Raw genomic sequence first — 20,689 nt, forward strand, 5'->3', positions numbered from 1 at the left:
TTTATATGTTGCATTATTTTAGTATTATGATCTCATAAGTAAAATTTCTAATGTGCCTACGTACAATAAGCATGATATTTGTGCATAATGTAAAGTTGCTAATGCCTATTAACTTATTGTATTGTGTTGTTTTCTTCTAAAGTAATGGACCATGCTGCACTGTGGTGGGCTGGAGTAATAATGTTAACTTTTAAAAGTCTGAGCTGAACTCTCCTCTTTGTGATAAAGTGTTGTGAAAAGTTGGACAAGAACTGCAAATACACACCAAAAAATCAAGCAAACTCCCAGAGGACATCAGTCTGACCGTTTAAGACATGAACAAATCTATAATCAATAAGGCTATGTCTTTACTATCAAAGCGATATATTCATGAAAACCTCAGAAAGTTCAAGGAGCTGGTCTTCAGGACTAAAGGCAGTGAAACATTTGCCTCTAAAAAAAAGTGTTTACCTGTATTTATTGATGCAGTAGCTTATTGCAGAATATCTCCGTCCAGAGGCGACCCATTAAAGGGGACTTGTGAGGGCACAAGACCCATTAAAGGGGACTTGTGAGGGCACAAGACCCATTAAAGGGGACTTGTGAGGGCACATGACCCATTAAAGGGGACTTGTGAGGACACATGACCCATTAAAGGGGACTTGTGAGGACACATGACCCATTAAAGGGGACTGTGAGGGCACATGCAGGGAGCAGCAGACAAACATAAAAATACAGGAATTAAGACGAGTGTCTGAATGAACAGACACTTGCAAACACTTTGGCCTCTCTACCTGAGCAGGTAGAGTAATCTCATCCCTACAGCGACGGTTAAAATCCATTTGTCCTCCTCACAATTTGAAGTGTGATTTGGAAGATAACGCTTGCTTAGTGTTGAGGAATTCTTGTACCTGTCCCTGCTCACCCATAAGGAGCAATGGTACAAGAACCTTTACATCAAATACACAGGAACCTTTACATTAGATACACAAGAACCTTTACATCAAATACACAAGAACCTTTACATTAGATTCACAAGAGCCTTTACATCAAATACACAAGAACCTTTACATCAAATACACAAGAACCTTTACATTAGATACACAAGAGCCTTTACATCAAATACACAAGAACCTTTACATTAGATACACAAGAACCTTTCCATCAAATACACAAGAACCTTTACATCAAATACACAAGAACCTTTACATCAAATACACAGGAACCTTTACATTAGATACACAAGAGCCTTTACATCAAATACACAAGAACCTTTACATCAAATACACAGGAACCTTTACATTAGATACACAAGAGCCTTTACATCAAATACACAAGAACCTTTACATCAAATACACAGGAACCTTTACATTAGATACACAAGAGCCTTTACATCAGATACACAAGAACCTTTACATCAAATACACAAGAACCTTTACATCAAATACACAGGATCCTTTACATCAGATACACAAGAACCTTTACATCAAATGCACAAGAACCTTTACATCAAATACACAGGAACCTTTACATCAGATACACAAGAGCCTTCACATCAAATACACAAGAACCTTTACATCAAATACACAAGAACCTTTACATCAAATATAATAAAAGATATGTGTAAAAGATCTCCAAATTAAATCTACTATATTTCTATGGATTCCCAAACATGTTGGGAAGGGTTTCTTCTTGAATGTGTGAATCCATTGATTTTGTGACTCAAATATTCGACACAATCATAGTGTCACCTCTATTATGTCTGCGGACACACTTGCATCACAGAGGAGGGTGTCAACAAAGATTTCAAAAAGAACAAAATTTGGGCATGAAAGCTGAGCGTATATCAGCCTGAACTGGTTCTGTTTTCATTTCATTGTACGGTTTGACCTCAGACAGCTGCATCATGCTTTTTGTTGCTGATCCCTGGATTTGAACTGTAGTATTTCTAGCGTTTGTTCTAATCTGCCACCAAAGCCATCTCATGCATTTGGATGGAACTCCTGCTGCTGACTCAAGGGCACGCTGCTGCAGACATCCACTTATGAAGAAATCCTGCTCATATATGAATGTATCTTTGGCTAAAGAACATTTGTATGCTTGTTAAGCTAACTATCTTCATCAACTGGCTCGGGGTGGAAGGGAAGGTTTTCCAGACCAGAGTAGAGCTCTGGTCCATAAATGCTGCTGCTCTTTAACAAAGCTTTATTTCCTACCTGGACCAGTGTTGTTAGAGGCTCTGTTACAACTCTGTGGCCAATAAAATATTCATTGTGTCACATTTGTGTGCCGCCTTCCACAGTCGTTAATGAGCTCACCATTAATATTTAGCGTTGCTCTTAATACTCTTTACAGCCAGTTGTGGATGATGTGTAAAAATGTTGAGTGCATTCAGAGACAAATCCCAATTAATATTTTCATAGTTTTCCCAATGAACTATGGTGGAGTCTGATGCCATAATGACTGAAACCCTAACCCTGTTTAACCCTAACCCTGTTTAACCCTAACCCTAACTCTGTTTAACCCTGACCCTAACCCTGTTTAACCCTAACCCTGTTTAACCCTGACCCTAAACCTGTTTAACCCTAACCCTGACCCTGTTTAACCCTAATCCTGACCCTGTTTAACCTTAACCCTGTTTAACCCTAACCCTGTTTAACCCTGACCCTGTTTAACCCTAACCCTGTTTAACCCTGACCCTAACCCTGGTTAACCCTAACCCTGTTTAACCCTGACCCTGTTTAACCCTAACCCTAACCCTGTTTAACCCTGACCCTAACCCTGTTTAACCCTAACCCTGATCCTGTTTAACCCTAACCCTGACCCTGTTTAACCCTGACCCTAACCCTGTTTAACCCTAACCCTGACCCTGTTTAACCCTAACCCTGTTTAACCCTAACCCTGTTTAACCCTGACCCTAACCCTGTTTAACCCTGACCCTAACCCTGTTTAACCCTAACCCTGTTTAACCCTAACCCTGACCCTGTTTAACCCTGACCCTAACCCTGACCCTGTTTAACCCTGACCCTGTTTAACCCTGACCCTAACCCTGACCCTGACTCTGTTTAACCCTAACCCTGACCCTGTTTAACCCTGACCCTAACCCTGTTTAACCCTGACCCTAACCCTGTTTAACCCTGACCCTGAACCCTGTTGAACCCTGACCCTGAACCCTGAACTTACACATTTTATGAAAATACAAATCGCTCTGCTTCTTTGCAGGATAAGATTTGTTTGTACTTTGGCTATGAAATAGATGTAAATAAGGCAAATGGTTGATGAATGTAAATATTCTCTCCAGTTGTTGAGTAGCTCTAATGTTAGCAGCTTGATCTTGATCTTGAGCCAGACTTAGAATAAGCTGGAGTTTCAGTAGAACCCTACATGTACACGTCCCTCTGTAGGAGATTCATTTACCTCCAATTATAACTGAAAGTAAAGTTAGAAAGAAAAGATTTCTGTCCACCCTTTTTCTTGATGTATTGTGGCTATTGGTCAATCAATCAATCAATCAATCACTCAATCAATCAATCAATCCATCAATCTTTTTTTATTTATATGGCAGTTTATAAAAACCAAAAAAGTTCCCAAAGAACACAATGTAAACAGGCAAAACATGGGACAATGAAAACATTATATGGGTCATTACAGGAACGATCAAATCAAACCAATCAATCTTTATTTATATGGTGTCTGTTACAATTTCAATTGTCTCTAGACCCTCTCCAGAATCCCAGGGCCGGACCCCCAACACGCAACAGTGGCAGGAAACACTGACCTTGAGCAGGACCAGGATCATATGGGGGGACCCTCCTGCTGATGGGGGGGCTGGGCAGGTCGAGGAGAGGATAGAAATAAATCATGGAAATACATTAATTACAACAAGCTGTTAGTAGAAGAGATAAGTGGGTCAGCGGGGTCAGAGGTCAGAAGGTCAGCGAATAGCTATGAAGGCGGTGATACCTTTAGATAGATTTAGAAAGAGGAGAAGACAGGGAGAGGACCAGTCATGACCCAGCAGGGTTCCAGCATCCTGGTGATCAGGTGATCATGTTTCTGGACCCCGGCAGCCTCGGCCTCTCAATAAGCTTTTTCAAAGAGGAAGGTTTTAAGCCTGATCTTAAAGTAGCGATGGAGTCAGCCTCACGTACCTGGACAGGGAGCTGGTTCCATAGCAGGGGGGGCCTGGACAGGGAGCTGGTTCCATAGCAGGGGGGTCTGGACAGGGAGCTGGTTCCATAGCAGGGGGGCCTGGACAGGGAGCTGGTTCCATAGCAGGGGGGCCTGGACAGGGAGCTGGTTCCATAGCAGGGGGGTCTGGACAGGGAGCTGGTTCCATAGCAGGGGGGCCTGGTAGCTAAATGCTCGGCCCCATTCTACTCCAAGAGACTCTGGGGACCACAAGTAGACCAGCATTCTCAGAGCGGAGCGGTCTATTGGGCTGGTAAGGTGTCACTAGCTCCTCCAGGTAGGATGGAGCTAGGCCTCTGAGGACCTGGTAGGTCAGGAGAAGGGTTTAAAAATTATTCTAAATTTAACGGGCAGCCAATGAAGAGACGCCAGTACAGGAGTCATGTGATCTCTGTGGTCAATACCTGTCAGAACTCTGGCTGCAGCATTTTGGATCAGCTGGAGGCTTCTTAAAGAGTTGTTTGGACACCCTGATAATAAAGAATTACAGTAGTCCAGCCTGGAAGTAACAAAAGCATGAATTATCTTTTCAGCATCATGGTGGGTCAGTAGCTTCCTGATCTTTGAGATGTTCCTCAGGTGGAAAAAGGCACTTCTAGAGACTGTTTTTAAATGCAAGTTAAAGGACAGATCTTGGTCATACTTTACTCCAAGATTCCTCGAAGGGACTAAGGGGGCTAAGGAGAAACCATCTCGAGTGATCATGTGACCTAATTTATCTCTGAAAGGTTTTGGACCAAACATTGTGACCTCACTTTTGCTTGAGCTACGAAGAAGTAAAAATAATGCTTACATGTTGAGAAAACAAGGACATTTTTCTTGGAATTATTATTATTTTTTAATCACACTAAACTCCATATAATGCAAAGACAAAAAAGACAAAAGTTGCTGATCTCAACTAACCCTAACTAAAAGGGAAAGGTATGTTAAAATGTTTAGTGACTTTGGGACATGGAAATAAAGTTAATTGCACATAGACCGTGATGTGAAACCTTAATCTTCATAATGAAGAATATATAGACTAATACAGCATATCTATATATTAGTAATATATAGATAGGCAGTAACAAATACATTATTACAAAGAGCAATGAGTTATGAAAAACATGAAGCATTTAGTAGCTACAGGAAAAGGATGCCTCTAAAATGTCACATGAAGCCTCATTCATACTGTCGGAGCACTTCAACACCACTAGTTAGCAGCTTAACTACTGACTGCTGAATGTAAAGCTGCAGTTATGCATGTTGCTACTTTAATGGCTCATGCTAACCCTGACCGTGAATCCCTAACCCTAACCCTAACCCTAACCCTGACCCTAACCCTAACCCTGACCATGAATCCCTAACCCTGACCGTGAATCCCTAACCCTAACCCTGACCCTAACCCTGACCGTGAATCCCTAACCCTAACCCTGACCCTAACCCTGACCGTGAATCCCTAACCCTTACCCTAACCCTGACCGTGAATTCCTAACCCTAACCCTGACCCTAACCCTAACCCTGACCATGAATCCCTAACCCTGACCGTGAATCCCTAACCCTGACCCTAACCCTGACCGTGAATCCCTAACCCTGACCCTAACCCTGACCGTGAATCCCTAACCCTTACCCTAACCCTGACCGTGAATCCCTAACCCTTACCCTAACCCTGACCGTGAATCCCTAACCCTAACCCTGACCCTAACCCTGACCATGAATCCCTAACCCTGACCGTGAATCCCTAACCCTAACCCTGACCCTAACCCCTAACCCTGACCATGAATCCCTAACCCTAACCCTAACCCTGACCGTGAATCCCTAACCCTAACCCTCTAACCCTAACCCTAACCCCCTAACCCTAACCCTAATCCTCTAACCCTAACCCTCTAACCCTAACCCTAACCCTCTAACCCTAACCCTCTAACCCTAACCCTAACCCTCTAACCCTAACCCTAACCCTCTAACCCTAACCCTCTAACCCTAACCCTAACCCTCTAACCCTAACCCTAACCCTAACCCTCTAACTCTAACCCTAACCCTCTAACCCTAACCCTAACCCTAACCCTCTAACTCTAACCCTAACCCTCTAACCCTAACCCTAACCCTCTAACCCTAACCCTAAAACTGTTTGGGCTGGTTGAGGTCACAGAGCTTTCTCTCAGTAGTAACGAGCTGCAGGATGTGCTGACTGACCTCTGCATGTGTCTGCGAGGAGATTCAATTGCATTCTGAATTATATTTTAAGGGTCAGCATCCTTTCCAGCTGGCGAAGAAGTAAAGATCTCAGCGTTCTTCATGAAGCTCCAGAAAAGGAACTTGAAGACCTTTGGACGTATCTTTGAGTTTTTACCCAGACTTGGAGTGTTGATATTAGCTTCCAGGGGACTGGACACATGACCAGTGGTGAAACGCTCTGACAGCAGCACTGAGCATGTGGACCTTAGTGAGACTGCAGAGCTTCTCCTCTTCTTCTCAAAGTCACTTCTGGAGGATTCAGAGCAGCTCACAGACGAAACGTGTCACGTGTTTCCATGAAAAGCCAAAGAACAAACACCCTCTTGATGATTCCTTGATCTTGACTGACTGCCTTTTCTAACATACCTTTAGCTGCAGCTATGTTTCAATTATTATTCTGTATAGAACAATATCATCATCAGCAAGATGCTGAGTTGATATCAGTTCATTATTTTGTATAAAGGTGTAAAATGACACCATGCTGGAACTGTAAGTATTGTACGTATAAAAGAACTCCTTCTTTCTGTGTAAATAGGTTACATCAATGAAAAATTATACTTTCTACATTTAATTGCAATATTAGCAACGAGCACCAATCTTTTGATTGGTATTTTCAGAAATTGGGAAGCATTTATTTTGGCCTTGTTCACCAGATTTTCCAACTTTTTCTAAGAACTGAAAAAACAGATACAGTTTTTTTCATTCAATTATCTTTTTATAGAAGAATCTATTCAGGTCAGTGGACATGGAAATATCCAGTTATTTTCCACCAAACATTTCTTCATTTGCTGTTCCTCTCCACAAACGTCCTCGTTGGTGGGAAGCAGAGAACTTGCTGGTCCACTGGCAACTCAACATCCACATGCATTCCTCATGACATTTTGACAGCTGCCTCGTGAACAGACATGGGTCAAAATGCTGTTTCATTTATATGTTTTTGTTCTTTTTGGAGTTTTTAGTCCAGATGACCTGAAGTTGGATGTTCATGCCAACACAAAGTGTTGTGGGACAATCAGACAAATGTCACACGTTCACAACACTGAACAAATCTGGTCGAATGGACAAATATTGTTAAGTTATTTTAAGAATGATTTTAATATCTGTATCATGTAATTCAACTTTCCTGACAAGAACTATGGCATTCAATACAGAACACAGCTGATTTCACTTTTCTGTTTTTGCACAAATATTAAGCTAATTTGCTTCATTTACTTGGTTGATGCTCGGTAGCAGATGATGACAGATCTGTGCTTCACTTCTCGACCTTTTCGTTTACTCCTACACTTCTGTATGAGTCATTCAGATTTTTGTGCATGAATTTGAATGCAGAATTATGAATTTGATGTATGACAAGAACTCAAGTTTTAGCATCGCAGGAGCTAATTCAGCCCAAAAGGGTGTATCAGAGCTACTGCACATGCTCACTGGAACCCATCTCTTCTTTCTTTGTCATTCTTTTTGGGTTTGAACTCACCAAACTTTCAAATATGAGAAGGTAAAAGCTGAGGAGAAGGTTTTTGACTGGTCTTTTCACTTTGTCCTAATGAGGTTGGATGCATACATTAATCTTCTGGAGAACACTCTAATGCTCACAAGAAAAATACTAATCTCATCCAAATTCCACCCATTAAATAATGTTTGTGGTCCTGGCGGTTAGGGTTAGCAGCTAGTTTCTGTTCATTTTATCTCCAGTATTTTCACCTGCAGGACAGGAAGCTTCAAATAATAGTGTTTAAAAAGAAATGACATTATATTATATTATAACAAATTAACAAATGAAGTGTGGTTTATTTTGTTAGGTTTTTGTGCGGTGATTAAAAGTACTAACTGGAGAACTAGGCTTAGGGTTAGGGTTAGTGGGTTAGGGTTAGGGTTAGTGCCGTCCAAACCAGTAGTTTAGGGTTAGGATTATGATTAGGGTTAGAGGGTTAGAGGTAACTACTGGGTTACGGTTGGGGTTAGGGTTAGGGTTAGAGGGTTAGGGTTGGGGTTAGGGTTAGGGTTAGGGTTAGGGTTAGGGTTAGGGTTAGAGGGTTAGGATTATGGTTAGGGTTAGGGTTAGAGGGTTAGAGTTAGGGTTAGGGTTAGAGGGTTAGGGTTGGGGTTAGAGGGTTAGGATTAGGATTAGGGTTAGGGTTAGGGGGTTAGGGTTAGAGGGTTAGGGTTAGAGTTAGTGCCGTCCAAACCAGTAGTTTAGGGTTAGGATTATGATTAGGGTTAGGATTATGGTTAGGGTTAAGGTTAGAGGGTTAGGGTTAGTGCCGTCCAAAACAGTATCTTAGGGTTAGGGTTAGGGTTAGGGTTAGAGGTTTAGGGTTAGGGTTAGAGGGTTAGGGTTAGAGGGTTAGGGTTGGGGTTGGGGTTGGGGTTAGGGTTAGGGTTAGAGGGTTAGAGGGTTAGGGTTAGGGTTGGGGTTAGTGCCGTCCAAACCAGTATCTTAGGGTTAGGGTTAGTGCCGTCCAAACCAGGGTTAGGGTTAGGGTTAGGGTTAGTGCCGTCCAAACCAGTATCTTAGGGTTAGGGTTAGGGTTAGTGCCGTCCAAACCAGGGTTAGGGTTAGGGTTAGGGTTAGGGTTAGGGTTAGGGTTAGTGCCGTCCAAACCAGTAGCTTTACCATCAAAGACTTTTAGAGGCTCTCAACTGGCTGAAGTCTGCAGAATTCATAAAGGAGCCTAAATGAAGCTCTGTTGAAGCATTCAGATTCACAATGTCCATTTTCCTGTCATGACCCAACATTGGACTTTAAGCCTTGCTGAGCACGTCTCTGTGGTCTTTGTCTGACATGTAAGTCCTCCATGTGGTATCTTTGGGGGGATGTTTAATGGAAAGGAAGGGGAAGGAAAGGCAAAAAGTAAAGAAAAAGTGGTATGCAAGGTCAGATCTGCCCAATGTCCATCGTCCCTTCAGCAAGCACATCACCCCGTCAGTTTTATGGCCACTTGATAGCAGCGATGCAACTAAATTAGGGTGAATCACACAGTTTAAACCTTCTCAAATTCCAGCCATCACAGCAACATCATGACAAACATAAAATAAGAACATAAAGATGGTTAAAAAATAGAAAGAGTTTTGATCCGAGTGGTTCTGTAGATGCAGGATTTGTTTTGGTTTGAAATTGTGGGCATTATGCAGACAGACTGAAACCACATTTCCCTTGGTTCCATTGCTTTGATATATTTTGATTGTGACTCTAAAAACTGTACATTTGCTACTTTTTTCTTTCTGAACATTCAAAAGAAATATGACAGCTGATTTATTTCTTTGTTGTTTGATTTATGAGCTTCCACAACGTTGAATTAAGATGTGACCTCCTACAGCAGGTGAGAGTGTCACTGCCACGGTCACATGTGGTTACCTGTAGAACTTTGATTTTTGCTTTCCTAACAAGAACATTTGTACTTTTTATAATCCAACGAGTGGCAGCTGTCATCACTGATGGCAAACAGTAAACTCTTTGAATCATTTGTCATATAATCATTGTCAAATAAAGAATCCTATTTTTGATCGATTATGTTTCTTGTTTTTAAATGTGTGAGTCTGTCCGTCTTAAATGGTCTTTTCATTTGCACGTGTGTGTTGACAAATGTTCTGTTCTGATCCTGTGTCTGCTCTGTTTGGGGTGTGTTGTGCTCCGTTTGTCCGCTAGGGGGCGTGAGCGACCCAGCTTTGGTGCTGCTGCCTCCACAGCTGCAGCTAATCTGCAGGTCTCTCAGCTCTCAGCACCAGCTGCTGGCGTCCTCAGTGTTGTGGTAAACGTGCTCAGGGTCTTACCCCCTTTTTGAGATTTAGATTTGTAATCTTTTATTCTCTTTCATTGACCTTGAGCAGGTCACCACGTCTCCCTCCTTTGGAGAAGGAATCAGCTGGATTTTTCCCCCCGCAGCGCTCGAGGCTTCTTTGGTTTCCAATAAACCCTTTTGAGACCCAGTTGGCTGTTTCCTGTCTGCATCTGGGTCCTGGTCAAACAAAACCTTAAGAAGTTCTCAGCCATTCAGATCTTAGCGAAGGTGAATTCTTTTAAGCTTTTAAAGATGTTCCAGCTCTGATCCAAGAAGCTTCTTCACTTCTAAACGAACTGGTGCCTTTTTCTTTCTTGACTGGTTTACTGAATCCTGTCGCTGGTGGTCGTTGGTCATTTGCATTATTAAAGGGTGGATCATCCTGGTCATCATGTCATGTTGGCTGGGGAATCTTCCTGGCGAGGGATCCCAGCTCTGGAAGCAGCAACTGGTGCCTCCTCCTGTATTCAGGGAAGGTTTTTCCTACTTGAACAAAGATGCTTTTCTAAATTTATTTTTAAACTCCTTTCGAACTCAATTGCTGTCTTCAAATGAGCCTCTCATGGCCAGTGTGTGTTGTGCCATTTTTTTTCTTGTTTCTTTCTCTTGGGGGTGAGGTGAGGTGAGGGTTGAACGCCTGCTCCAGTCAGGAGAGTCATGTGACAGATCAGCTGGTCCAAACCTGCTGGCTTGGAGTTGTCGGCCTGAACCTGGAGGTGCCTGAGGAGCATGTTCGTTAATTGATGTCCAGGCGTAGATACTCTGCTGAAATCTACATGGGGAGACACTTATCACACCCCTATTTTCTTCGTCTTCATTTCTAATTATTTTGTTATAGCTGTAAATGAAACATTTGTTACATTACTGTTAAAGTAAACCTTAAATATCATTTTTCAACTTTTATAGTATCCTACAGACAGTCCCAGTTTAGGAGCAGAGACGAGTGTATATGTGATTAAACATAACTATGCTTTCAGATTACTTTACCTGTTCCACTGCTAGAAAATGAACGTATAGAATAACAGGAAAATAATCACAATTGCCAGGAAAGTTGCAGGTAATTCATAAAAAGCCAACTGCTCATCTGCCAGCCGAATGGCTCCATCAGTCAGAAGAAATACCTGAGGTTTAACAGCCCAAGTCAGGACACATTGCAATGCTAAATGCTAAAGGGTTAATGCATTTAGCATTAATAATCAGATTAAACTTGAAGCTGGTTGACAGAAGGACGGGGAAGTTCAATGGTCCCCGCTCATGAAGTGGGCTTGTCTGTACGTAGACGACTATAAAAGTTCAAGTTCATCACATTTAAGCCTTAATCTAACCTCACTTTCTCATTTTACAATGTAGAATATATGATGTAATTTGTTTTTTGGGCTTTTTATTGCAGTCTGGGGATGTAATAAGCTGCTGCCTGAGGCGTGGTGGTGAGACCCAGATGCCCCGTCTGTCCAAGTGGTTCAGCCACGGAGCCCACGGCCCAGTTCAGAGGTCTTCTCACAAAGTGGCATTATATATAGAATTATATTTTTGCTCTAAATAATTTTTTTTAGTGAAACCTGAGTTTCCCTCATGAACTCTAATTTGGGGTTTTCACTAAAGCTGTTTTCTGAAAGGGAACCCAGACCATTTTCTGTAGGACTTAAACCAATTTTAACTTTTCAGGGTTCAAGAACATGATGTGCACGAGGACTATGTACTCAGTGCAACTGATTGTTTATTGATTTTTTGGGTTTCTTTGTTTTCAATGAATAAAAACATAATATAAATTAACTGTGAAAAATCAAGTCTGGCTCATGTCAAACATCATACAGCCACCAGGGGGTGCTACTCTCTATTTTTCATAGTCAGAGAGTCGTATTGGCTGAAATGTTCCACGATCCCTCCCACTCTACTTGCATTTTGTTGTCCAGGTGAAAGAGAGCCAGACCTGAATTTGGAAAGACTGAAATGATCAGTGTTTACTCAGCACTGCAGGATTATGTCCCTGGGACAACCTGTACAGCAAGTAAGAAAGGAGTTTTTTCTAATGAATACCTTCTGTAGAATTAAGCATTAGTGATGGCAATAGGTCACAGAAAGATAATGTGAAAATGTAAAAAGTAGAGTCAAAGAGCTGCTCTAACAAATGTCATTAAGAATCTTAATTTGCATAACATCTATTATATTATGCTTTTGTTCTCATTCATGTTGCCTCGGGTTTTCTATGCTGCTGTCAGTACCTTGTTCTAGTAGTAATAGTAGTTCTAGTCGTACTAGCAGCAGAGCTTTGCTTCCCCATTGTTTCAGAAAGCTAGTTAAGTTGAGCTACGGGACATTCCTATGGTTGCCATGGGCAATGGTTCGATAAAAGTCCTTCGGCCTGAGGAGAACAGCTGTTTGGCCTCTACCAACAAAGACGCGGACATCAATGTCCTCAGGTAAAGATGATTCCTGTGAATGATTCCTCTAAAATCTCAATACTTACTTTGTGACTTGGATTGTGTGTTCATTTGGCCCCATTGTAAATACTGGAAAAGAATTTCAACACATAATATAATAATACATATGATAGGGATATTTATTTAGAATACTTACAGTTATCCTGCTGTTATTTCATATAAGCGAATTTATTGATTATTTTTCATTGGTTTATCCGTTTTGTTTTTTTACAGTCGTTTTGCTCTATAACTCAGTCTTTTATAATTTTTCAGACTGAGAATTAACCAGCTTGAAGCTGAGCTGGAATGTCGGGATCAAGAGTTGCAAGCACAAAAGTATCAGTTACATCAACTTCAAAAGGAGCTTGAAGCCAAAATCTCCCAAATCGACAAGCTCCAGGATGCTATTGGCTACACCCATGACCTCGGTCATTCACCCCCACTCGCCAGGGTCCCCCACCACTCCCGACGCTTCAGCGTCATCAACCAGGGTCCCAGTCAGTTCCATAGGGTGGCTGTGGAGGTTCACCGCAGGCTCAGGGCAAAAGAGGGAGTGTCAGCAGAACCAAACTCTGGGAGCTTCTGTCCAGAGGCGAAGGCGGCCCAGGTCTCCAAAGCCATCCACAAAAACTCCAGGTGAGTTTACATTTATACCTGCGGGTGAAACAAGCAGCTGCAGAGGAAGATATCAGCAAACAAGACTTAAAATCAGAACATAATTTAGTCATCATCAGTTCACACATTCAAAACAATCAGATTTACTCAAAAGGCTTAAAATAAATATTAATAAATACAATATTGGATCCACATCTCTCTCCTTAACGATAATGATATCTGCTTAATGGTTGATGTTGGAAGACATCAAAACATCTCTGGTTAATGGAGAATGTCATTGTTTTGTACTGTCTCCTGCATCAAACACAAATGTTAGCATGTGACAAAAAAATAAAGTAATGAAGCCTAACAAAAGGCCATGAGATCTAAGAGCAGGCCTGAGTCCTGATGAGCTCCAATTATACAAGCATGTTGCTGCCTGCCTCTCCTCGAGGCTCTGCTGTTCCGCTCACAGCTGTTGAATGAACATGTCATCTGTGTGATGTGATAATCAGACACACACACCAACACACTCAAGGAAATCTATGCACACTCCATTATTGGATGAGCATACAGGAAAAAACCTCATCCGTGTTGGATGATTAAGGAAGCGTATTGCTGTCATGGAAGAAAATACATTTTGGATCCCTATCACACAATAACATGATAAGTATAAAGTACAAATGTAATAATTTCATCTATAGGGTGCTGGTTTTATTCTTTTACCCTGCAATGACAACAGGATTCCTTTAATAAGAGGAAGAAGTCCCATGGGATGTTTCACTACTCTGAGTCACAACATTTCGAGGTTAACACATTTAAACTGCTCTTGGAGAAGACTCCAGTACCGTCCTGCTTATCATTGAGGAAGGCCGCTGTCAATTTCTGCAACCTATCAACAGTTGCGACTCTGTGGTTCTGGGCATGTGCGATAACCTCCTGTTAAGTTGTTCATTTGGCCTTAAACATAAAGATTGGATAATCAATTAATGAAATACTGTATATGAGGATACTTAAAAGCAATGGTAGCCAAAGTCAACCAAGCAGAAGAACTTGACAGAGCAGAAGATGTAGAGCGATTTTTCTCTACTGTCCGCTCTGTCTCTGGGTCCTCTACCAGAGTCTGAGGGTTCTGCCCAGGATCTTAGCTGTTCCTGGACTGTGCTCTTCTGGACAGAGATCTCTGATGTGGTACTTGGTATCTGTTGGAGCATCTGCTCAGCTTGGGTGTTACTGCCCCTAGTAAAAAAAATGGATTTATATATAAACACACACACGTTATCTAGCGCATATTGTAATACATAATACTGACCTTTTACTTCCACCCTAGAATAAAGAAGTTCATCAATGATGCCATCATGAACAATGACTTCCTGAATAAACTGGAACCTCAGCACATGAACCAGATGGTGGACTGCATGTTTGAGAACGTTTACACCGAGGGACAGCTGGTCATTCGGGAGGGAGAACCTGGAAATTATCTCTATGTACTCTCAGGTCACTTTATGATTTTATGTTTTAGAAATCCTGGTCATTAGCTTGAAATCAAGCAGAGGTGTGGGGTGGTATTAAAAGGATTAAAATAGCATAGCATAATTTACATTACATTTGATCTCCTTAAAGTGAATACTGATAAGATACCTTACAGGTACTTTTTAACCGTAACTGTAACTGCACAACCCATCATCAAAAAACTGCAGGCTGGTGGCAAACAGGAGCAATACAATCTATTGCACTCTGAAGATCAGGACGCACAACACACAAAGACACATTAAGAGCCCTGGAGGCAGGACAGCCCCAACGGGGGACCTGGGCCGGTAACAAAGCCTCGCCAACTTAAGCCTATCTAATGTTGCGTGCTCGCTCTCTTCACCACTACGGACCGGTGCAGAGTCCGCAGTAATGCGGACTCTGCACCGGTCCGACTGTCGATCTCCCGCTCCATTCTTCCCTCACTCTAGAACAAGACCCCGAGGTACTTGAACTCCTCCACTTGGGGCAGGATCTCCTCCTTGACCCAGAGAAGGCACTCCACCTTTTTCCGGTTGAGAACCATGGCCTCGGATTTGGAGGTGCTGAATTTCATCCCAGTCGCTTCACATGCGGCGGCGAACCGATCCAGTGATAGTTGGAGGTCACGGGCCGATGACGCCAACAGGACCACATCCTAACCCTAACCCTAAAAAGCAGAGACCCGATCCTGAGGTCACCAAACCGGACCCCCCAACACTATGACTGCACTCCATAAAAGTTATGAACAGAACCGGTGACACAGGGCAGCCCTGGCGGAGACCAACCCTCACCGGAAACAAGCTCGACTTACTGCCAGCAATTCGGACCAAACTCTGACACCGATCGTACAGGGAGCGGACGGCCCGTATCAGCAGGGCCGACACCCCATACTCTCAGAGGACCCCCCACAGGACCCCCCGAGGAACACTGTCAAATGCCTTCTCCAAGTCCACAAAACACATGTGGACTGGTTGGGCAAACTCCCATGCACCCTAGAGGACCCTGGTGTCCACCAGCGGGTTCGGGCATTGCCGCCACAACAGGCACCAACCACCTTGCAGCCACAGGACCGGTCAGCCGCCTCAACAATGGAGGCACGGAACATGGTCCACTCGGACTCAATGTCCCCCGCCTCCCCCGGGACATGGTCAAAGCTCTCCCGGAGGTGTGAGTTGAAGCTCCTGCTGACAGGAGACTCTGCCAGGCGTTCCCAGCAGACCCCCACACTTTAAACACTTTAAATGGGCCATCGTATCTGGTTGGAGCAGCGAAAGGTGTGCATCCTAATGCACAAAAATGAAATGATCATTGGCAAGCTCCCCCAGCACAAATGAGCTTGAGAAACAGTGGTGGACCAGAGTTGGAGTATGAGCAGATTCGGACAAAGACCAGGAAAGGAAAAGGGGGCCTAAACCTCTGCTAAAAAGTCCATCAGAATATGGAGGGGCTGCCCAAAAAACAACTCTGCAAGCATACAGGTCCTCCTTAGGAGCTGACATCGTCGGAGTATCACTCAAGGCAAACGATCCACCTAGTTAACGTCCGAGAGCGCAGCATGCAATGATGTCTTGCGCAACCAGCTTCACCAACATCCGGACTCCTGGGTGCAACAGGGAGTGAACCATGTCAAAATCTCTGTGCCAGGCCATTGGTGCGATAGGACAGTGGCAACCCATGGAAATGTTGGAGAGGAAAGTAGAAACACCTTCTAGTACCAAGGCTTCCTCAAGCTTTAGGCCTGCACAAGTGGTCTTAAGCACCAGGATTTCCCCAGGCTGGTCGGCAATCCACCCGTGACAACCTTGACAGACAACCAACCACAGCGTTGGCCTTCCCTGCCAAATGCATAAACTCTGAGATGGCGCTGAAGGCGCTGCTATCGAGCAGACCGTGGCTCAGTTACCTTGGACATAGCAAATGTTAATGGTTTATTGTTGATGTAGACTTTAAAAGAGAAGGGAGAGAAATGGTTATTGCCAGGTACAACACCAACAACTCCCAACTGAAAATGCAGTACTCGCTGCTCGTCCCGCAGTTTATGGCTAAAAAGTGCAAGGGGTTATCACACACTGACCACACGCTGCTCGACCAGTGCCACCACGCCCCATCTGCTGCATCGGTCATAAGAGCTATGGATGCCTGGGGCACAGGATGTGCTAGCAGTGCCACATTTGCCAGGGCAGGTTTATCTCCAATTAAGGCCTGGATCCAGTCAATCTGGTTATTGGCCTTCCATAGCCTAAGGGCCCCATCAACTGGTTGCAGGAGATGGTCACATGAGGAGCTAAAAGATTGTAGAAATTCACCATGCCCCCAAACTCCTGCAGGGCTTTAATGTCAACCTGACGAGGGAAGTCTGCCACCACCTGTACCTTAGAAGGCAAAAGATCCCCACCTTGCCTCATCTTCTTAGCCGTTTATCCCTTTTGAGGTCATGGGGAGTGTACACAATGGGCTTAGGCAGGGTATACCACTGGATGGGTCGCCAGTTCAGTACCTTGCTCAAGGGTACCAGACCAATGCTCTGAAGGTGTTTCTGGCACCTCCCCTACTACCAGAACACCTTCCATTTTTTTGTCTACCCTGGGGCTCGAACCTCCATTTCTCAGCCTAGTTCCCAGCAGACTGAGCTGTCAGTGACCCCGGGATGAAATCAGTAACAGGCAGTTTACAATAGCATTTTGCCAGGTTGACAATTAGGCCATGCTCTTGGAGATGCTGAACAACCTGTTTAAGGTGCACCGGATGCTCATCAGCTGACAGGAAGCCCAGCAAAACTGAAACGTTTGCGGCACTTATTTCTTACCAAAAGGAATGTGCAGAAATGTAAAGAGCCTGAAAGGGTTAATTACGGTGGTCTTACGAACATCCTCCATGCACACAGGAACCTGGTGATAACAGCGCACCAGATCCACTTTAGAAAAAAATCACGCCCACTAGGTGAACAAAAAATCCTGGATGTGCAGGATGGGATAACGGTCATGCGCAGTGATGTTGTTCAGGCGCCGAAAGTGCTGCATGGCCACCAAGACCCATCCGCTTTGGGCATCATATGGAGGGGTGAGGCCCATGGGCTGTTTGAAAGCACCAACAACACTGGTGGGGATCAAAAGTTCTACACCATGCTTAACAACCACAGCAAAAAATGCAAGTGTTTTCAGCGATGGAAAATCCACCAGCAAAAGCTAAAAATCATTACCTGAACTGTGTCCATAGAAACAAACAATCGCATACCTGGTACCAAATGTCCCAATAGAAGACCCATTAGTGGCGCTCAACTGTGGGCCACTCGAGGAAGGAGGCTCTTCTGAGAGGCAGAGTCCACCAGGAATTATCTACCATACCAGGAATCCTTTACAAAAAGCAGCTCCTCCTGTTGACCAGCACCCAAGGGTGCCACTGAGCGCTGGTGAAACCAGTCGGCTGTTAGAGTTGGGGCAAGATGGCCAAACAAGAGAGACTGTCTTCTGTTACCTCAAACATGTTCAATGCGGGCTCACCAATGTGGCTGGACAAAGAATGACTCCAGATATGATTTTTTGTTGTCATCTTTATGAACGCAAAAATCAGAATGAAAAGAATGAATACTAAAAGTGTGCCAAAAACAAAAGGGTGCGGAACATGCCCCCTTCCCATAACCCTCCTGGTTGAGCGGTACACACGTGCCTGCCACAAAATCAGTATTGACAAGAAAAGGAATTCTGCAGTTTGCTTGGCTATAACACCACCAAATATAGTAATATGAAATAAAAAATAAAGTTGCTGCAAATATTTACATTATTCGTGTGCTACTCCCACACCCCTCATCTACTCTAATACCCACCTCAGCTACTCTTGATTATGGGTCCAAATTAAATCTTGGTTTTTTTATTTGTAGAGAATATGTGTATTTATATATATATATTATATACTGTATATACCAACACCAACATGATTTGTTTTATGGCTCAACTGTTGGCTTTTTCCACTGCTGCAGAGGGTTTACTGGAGGTCATCCAGAATGGGAAGCTTCTGGGGGAGATGCATGCTGGGACAGCTTTTGGTGAGCTGGCCATACTGTACAATTGTAAGAGAACAGCCACTGTTAAAGGTGAGAGAAAGCTACAGTTGCTCTACTCGTATGTACATGTGAGTGTATACACCCTTTATGCTAATGTGCATTATAGGACCATATGATAAGCATGTACATGAACATTGCTGCAGTATTCATCAAGGAAGGATTGTTTAAATTAACAATGAGGAAATCTTACACTGTGCGTGTGTTTTATAGCTCAAAGGTTTTTTCTGTAACTCTATGTCTGGCTCAGTCACCTTCGAGGAAGCTCTAATCATTTTAAATGAACTTCCAGATGCAGACATAAAATAAATCCTGTTATTTATATGCCACTCTTACTATTACTCTATATTATGTTATAGTATATTATATTATTACTCGAGTAATTTTCCTTCACAGGTGATAAGAATACATGACTTTAATTAGTTTACCAAAGCGTCTCTCATCCAGCTTTGTCCGAGGCTCACATCTGGGCTCTGGATCGCCAGATGTTCCAGACCATCATGAGGCAGACGACACAGGCCAGACATGAGGAGTACTTCAGCTTTTTGCGCAGGTACTTGATGTTGATGAAGGGTTTCACTGTTGTGTCATTTCAGGATATAATGAATGGTATCCATTGGATGTGTCATGGAAAATAATGTGCTTTCCTTTCCAATAACTCAAATTTTCCTGACCACATGTATGAAAAAGTTGTAAAAACAGAGGTATAGCTGAAGTAAAAATGTATATTACCGTATTTTCTGGACTATATGTCGCTCCGGAGTTTAAGTCACACTAGCCAAAAAATGCATAATAAAGAAGAAAAATAGATATATAAGTCGCACTGGACTATAAGTCGCATTTTGGGGGAAAATTTATTTGATAAAATCCGAGACCAAGAACATGCATTTCATCTTGAAAGGCAATTAGCATGGATTAGCAATAGGGTTACGGTATGCTAACGTAACAAATTCAGCTACATGACCCACAACGAACTGAGTACGTGTCTGCTTTGTTAACGTAACATATTAACAGTTATTCAGATAACTATAGCATAAAGAACATCCAAGCAAGTTGACCAAAGAATCAAGTCTAGACGAAGCACCACTTCTTCTTCTGCGTCGCTAAAGGAACTCGTTCCTCAGGTACACACGCCTAGAACGCCCTCTGGTGGTTGTTAGTGTGAAAGTAACGAACATGTGAAATTCTGTAATAATGTATTTATTTAAGTCGCTCCGGAGTACAAGTCGCACCCCCGGACAAACTATGAAAAAAGTGCGACTTATAGTCCGTAAACTTTTCTGTAAAGTTTACAATTAATTAATACCCAAAGACGTTTCAGCTCTTATCCAAGCAGCTTCTACAGTTCTAGATTAACTGGTGGGAATCTCAGAGTTTACTGAATGCTGTCATTAGTGGTTGTTGCTGGTGTTTGTAATTTATATTATTAAATGTGAACGATTGTGAAACTTCTTGGACAACAGTAGCAACTGGTGTCAGCCACCTCCTCTGTTCAGTCAGTACAATTACATGCACAGCTTAATCCAGCTGTGCTAAGAACTCGTCTTTGGGGTCTTGGGATTAGTTCCTTGTCCCATTTTACATGCAATTTACAAATTTGGATATGTGATGGAAATAAGTCCTCCTCTTCAACACAAGGTGGTAATATCCTCGTGATCAGGTTGATTTCGAGAGGCAAACAAGAAGGCCATATGCTAATGCTGGCTTTGAATGGATATGTGAAACATGCGTACATGCATTACCTAGTTTCAACCAAGATGCCATTGCATGATTCATCAAACCAAAACAATAATATATAGGCTCCAAAGTGGAATGTTTCCAAAATACATTCATTGATGCATAAATGTAAAATGGAGCGGTTTCAGCAATTCTGAGCATGCGGAATATAGCTGCAGGCAACTGAGCCTTTGGGAGTTGCCAAGAACCATGCATAGGTGTAGAAG

General features: G+C 43.0%; 2 protein-coding genes across 2 annotated transcripts in view; both read left to right on the forward strand.

Annotated features, from left to right (window-relative positions):
- The window catches only part of col13a1 (collagen, type XIII, alpha 1), a 167,945-nt gene extending 167,885 nt beyond the window's left edge, over positions 1-60 (forward strand). Inside the window, exon 40 of the mRNA XM_029831989.1 lies at positions 1-60. This exon is cut by the window's left edge and continues 175 nt beyond it. The gene's annotated coding sequence lies outside the window, so the exon portion shown is untranslated.
- A 10,044-nt stretch (positions 61-10,104) lies between these two features.
- LOC105419048 (cGMP-dependent protein kinase 2-like) overlaps positions 10,105-20,689 on the forward strand; it is a 40,508-nt gene continuing 29,923 nt past the window's right edge. The window contains exons 1-8 of the mRNA XM_029832021.1: positions 10,105-10,391; positions 11,554-11,654; positions 12,077-12,171; positions 12,453-12,583; positions 12,857-13,219; positions 14,508-14,674; positions 18,666-18,779; positions 19,194-19,299. Of these exons, the coding sequence (XP_029687881.1) occupies positions 12,486-12,583; positions 12,857-13,219; positions 14,508-14,674; positions 18,666-18,779; positions 19,194-19,299 (848 nt within the window). The 5' untranslated portion in view covers positions 10,105-10,391; positions 11,554-11,654; positions 12,077-12,171; positions 12,453-12,485. The remainder of the gene's footprint in view (positions 10,392-11,553; positions 11,655-12,076; positions 12,172-12,452; positions 12,584-12,856; positions 13,220-14,507; positions 14,675-18,665; positions 18,780-19,193; positions 19,300-20,689) is intronic.

Source organism: Takifugu rubripes, unplaced genomic scaffold, assembly GCF_901000725.2.
Source record: "Takifugu rubripes unplaced genomic scaffold, fTakRub1.2, whole genome shotgun sequence".
Taxonomy (NCBI): Eukaryota; Metazoa; Chordata; class Actinopteri; order Tetraodontiformes; family Tetraodontidae; genus Takifugu; species Takifugu rubripes.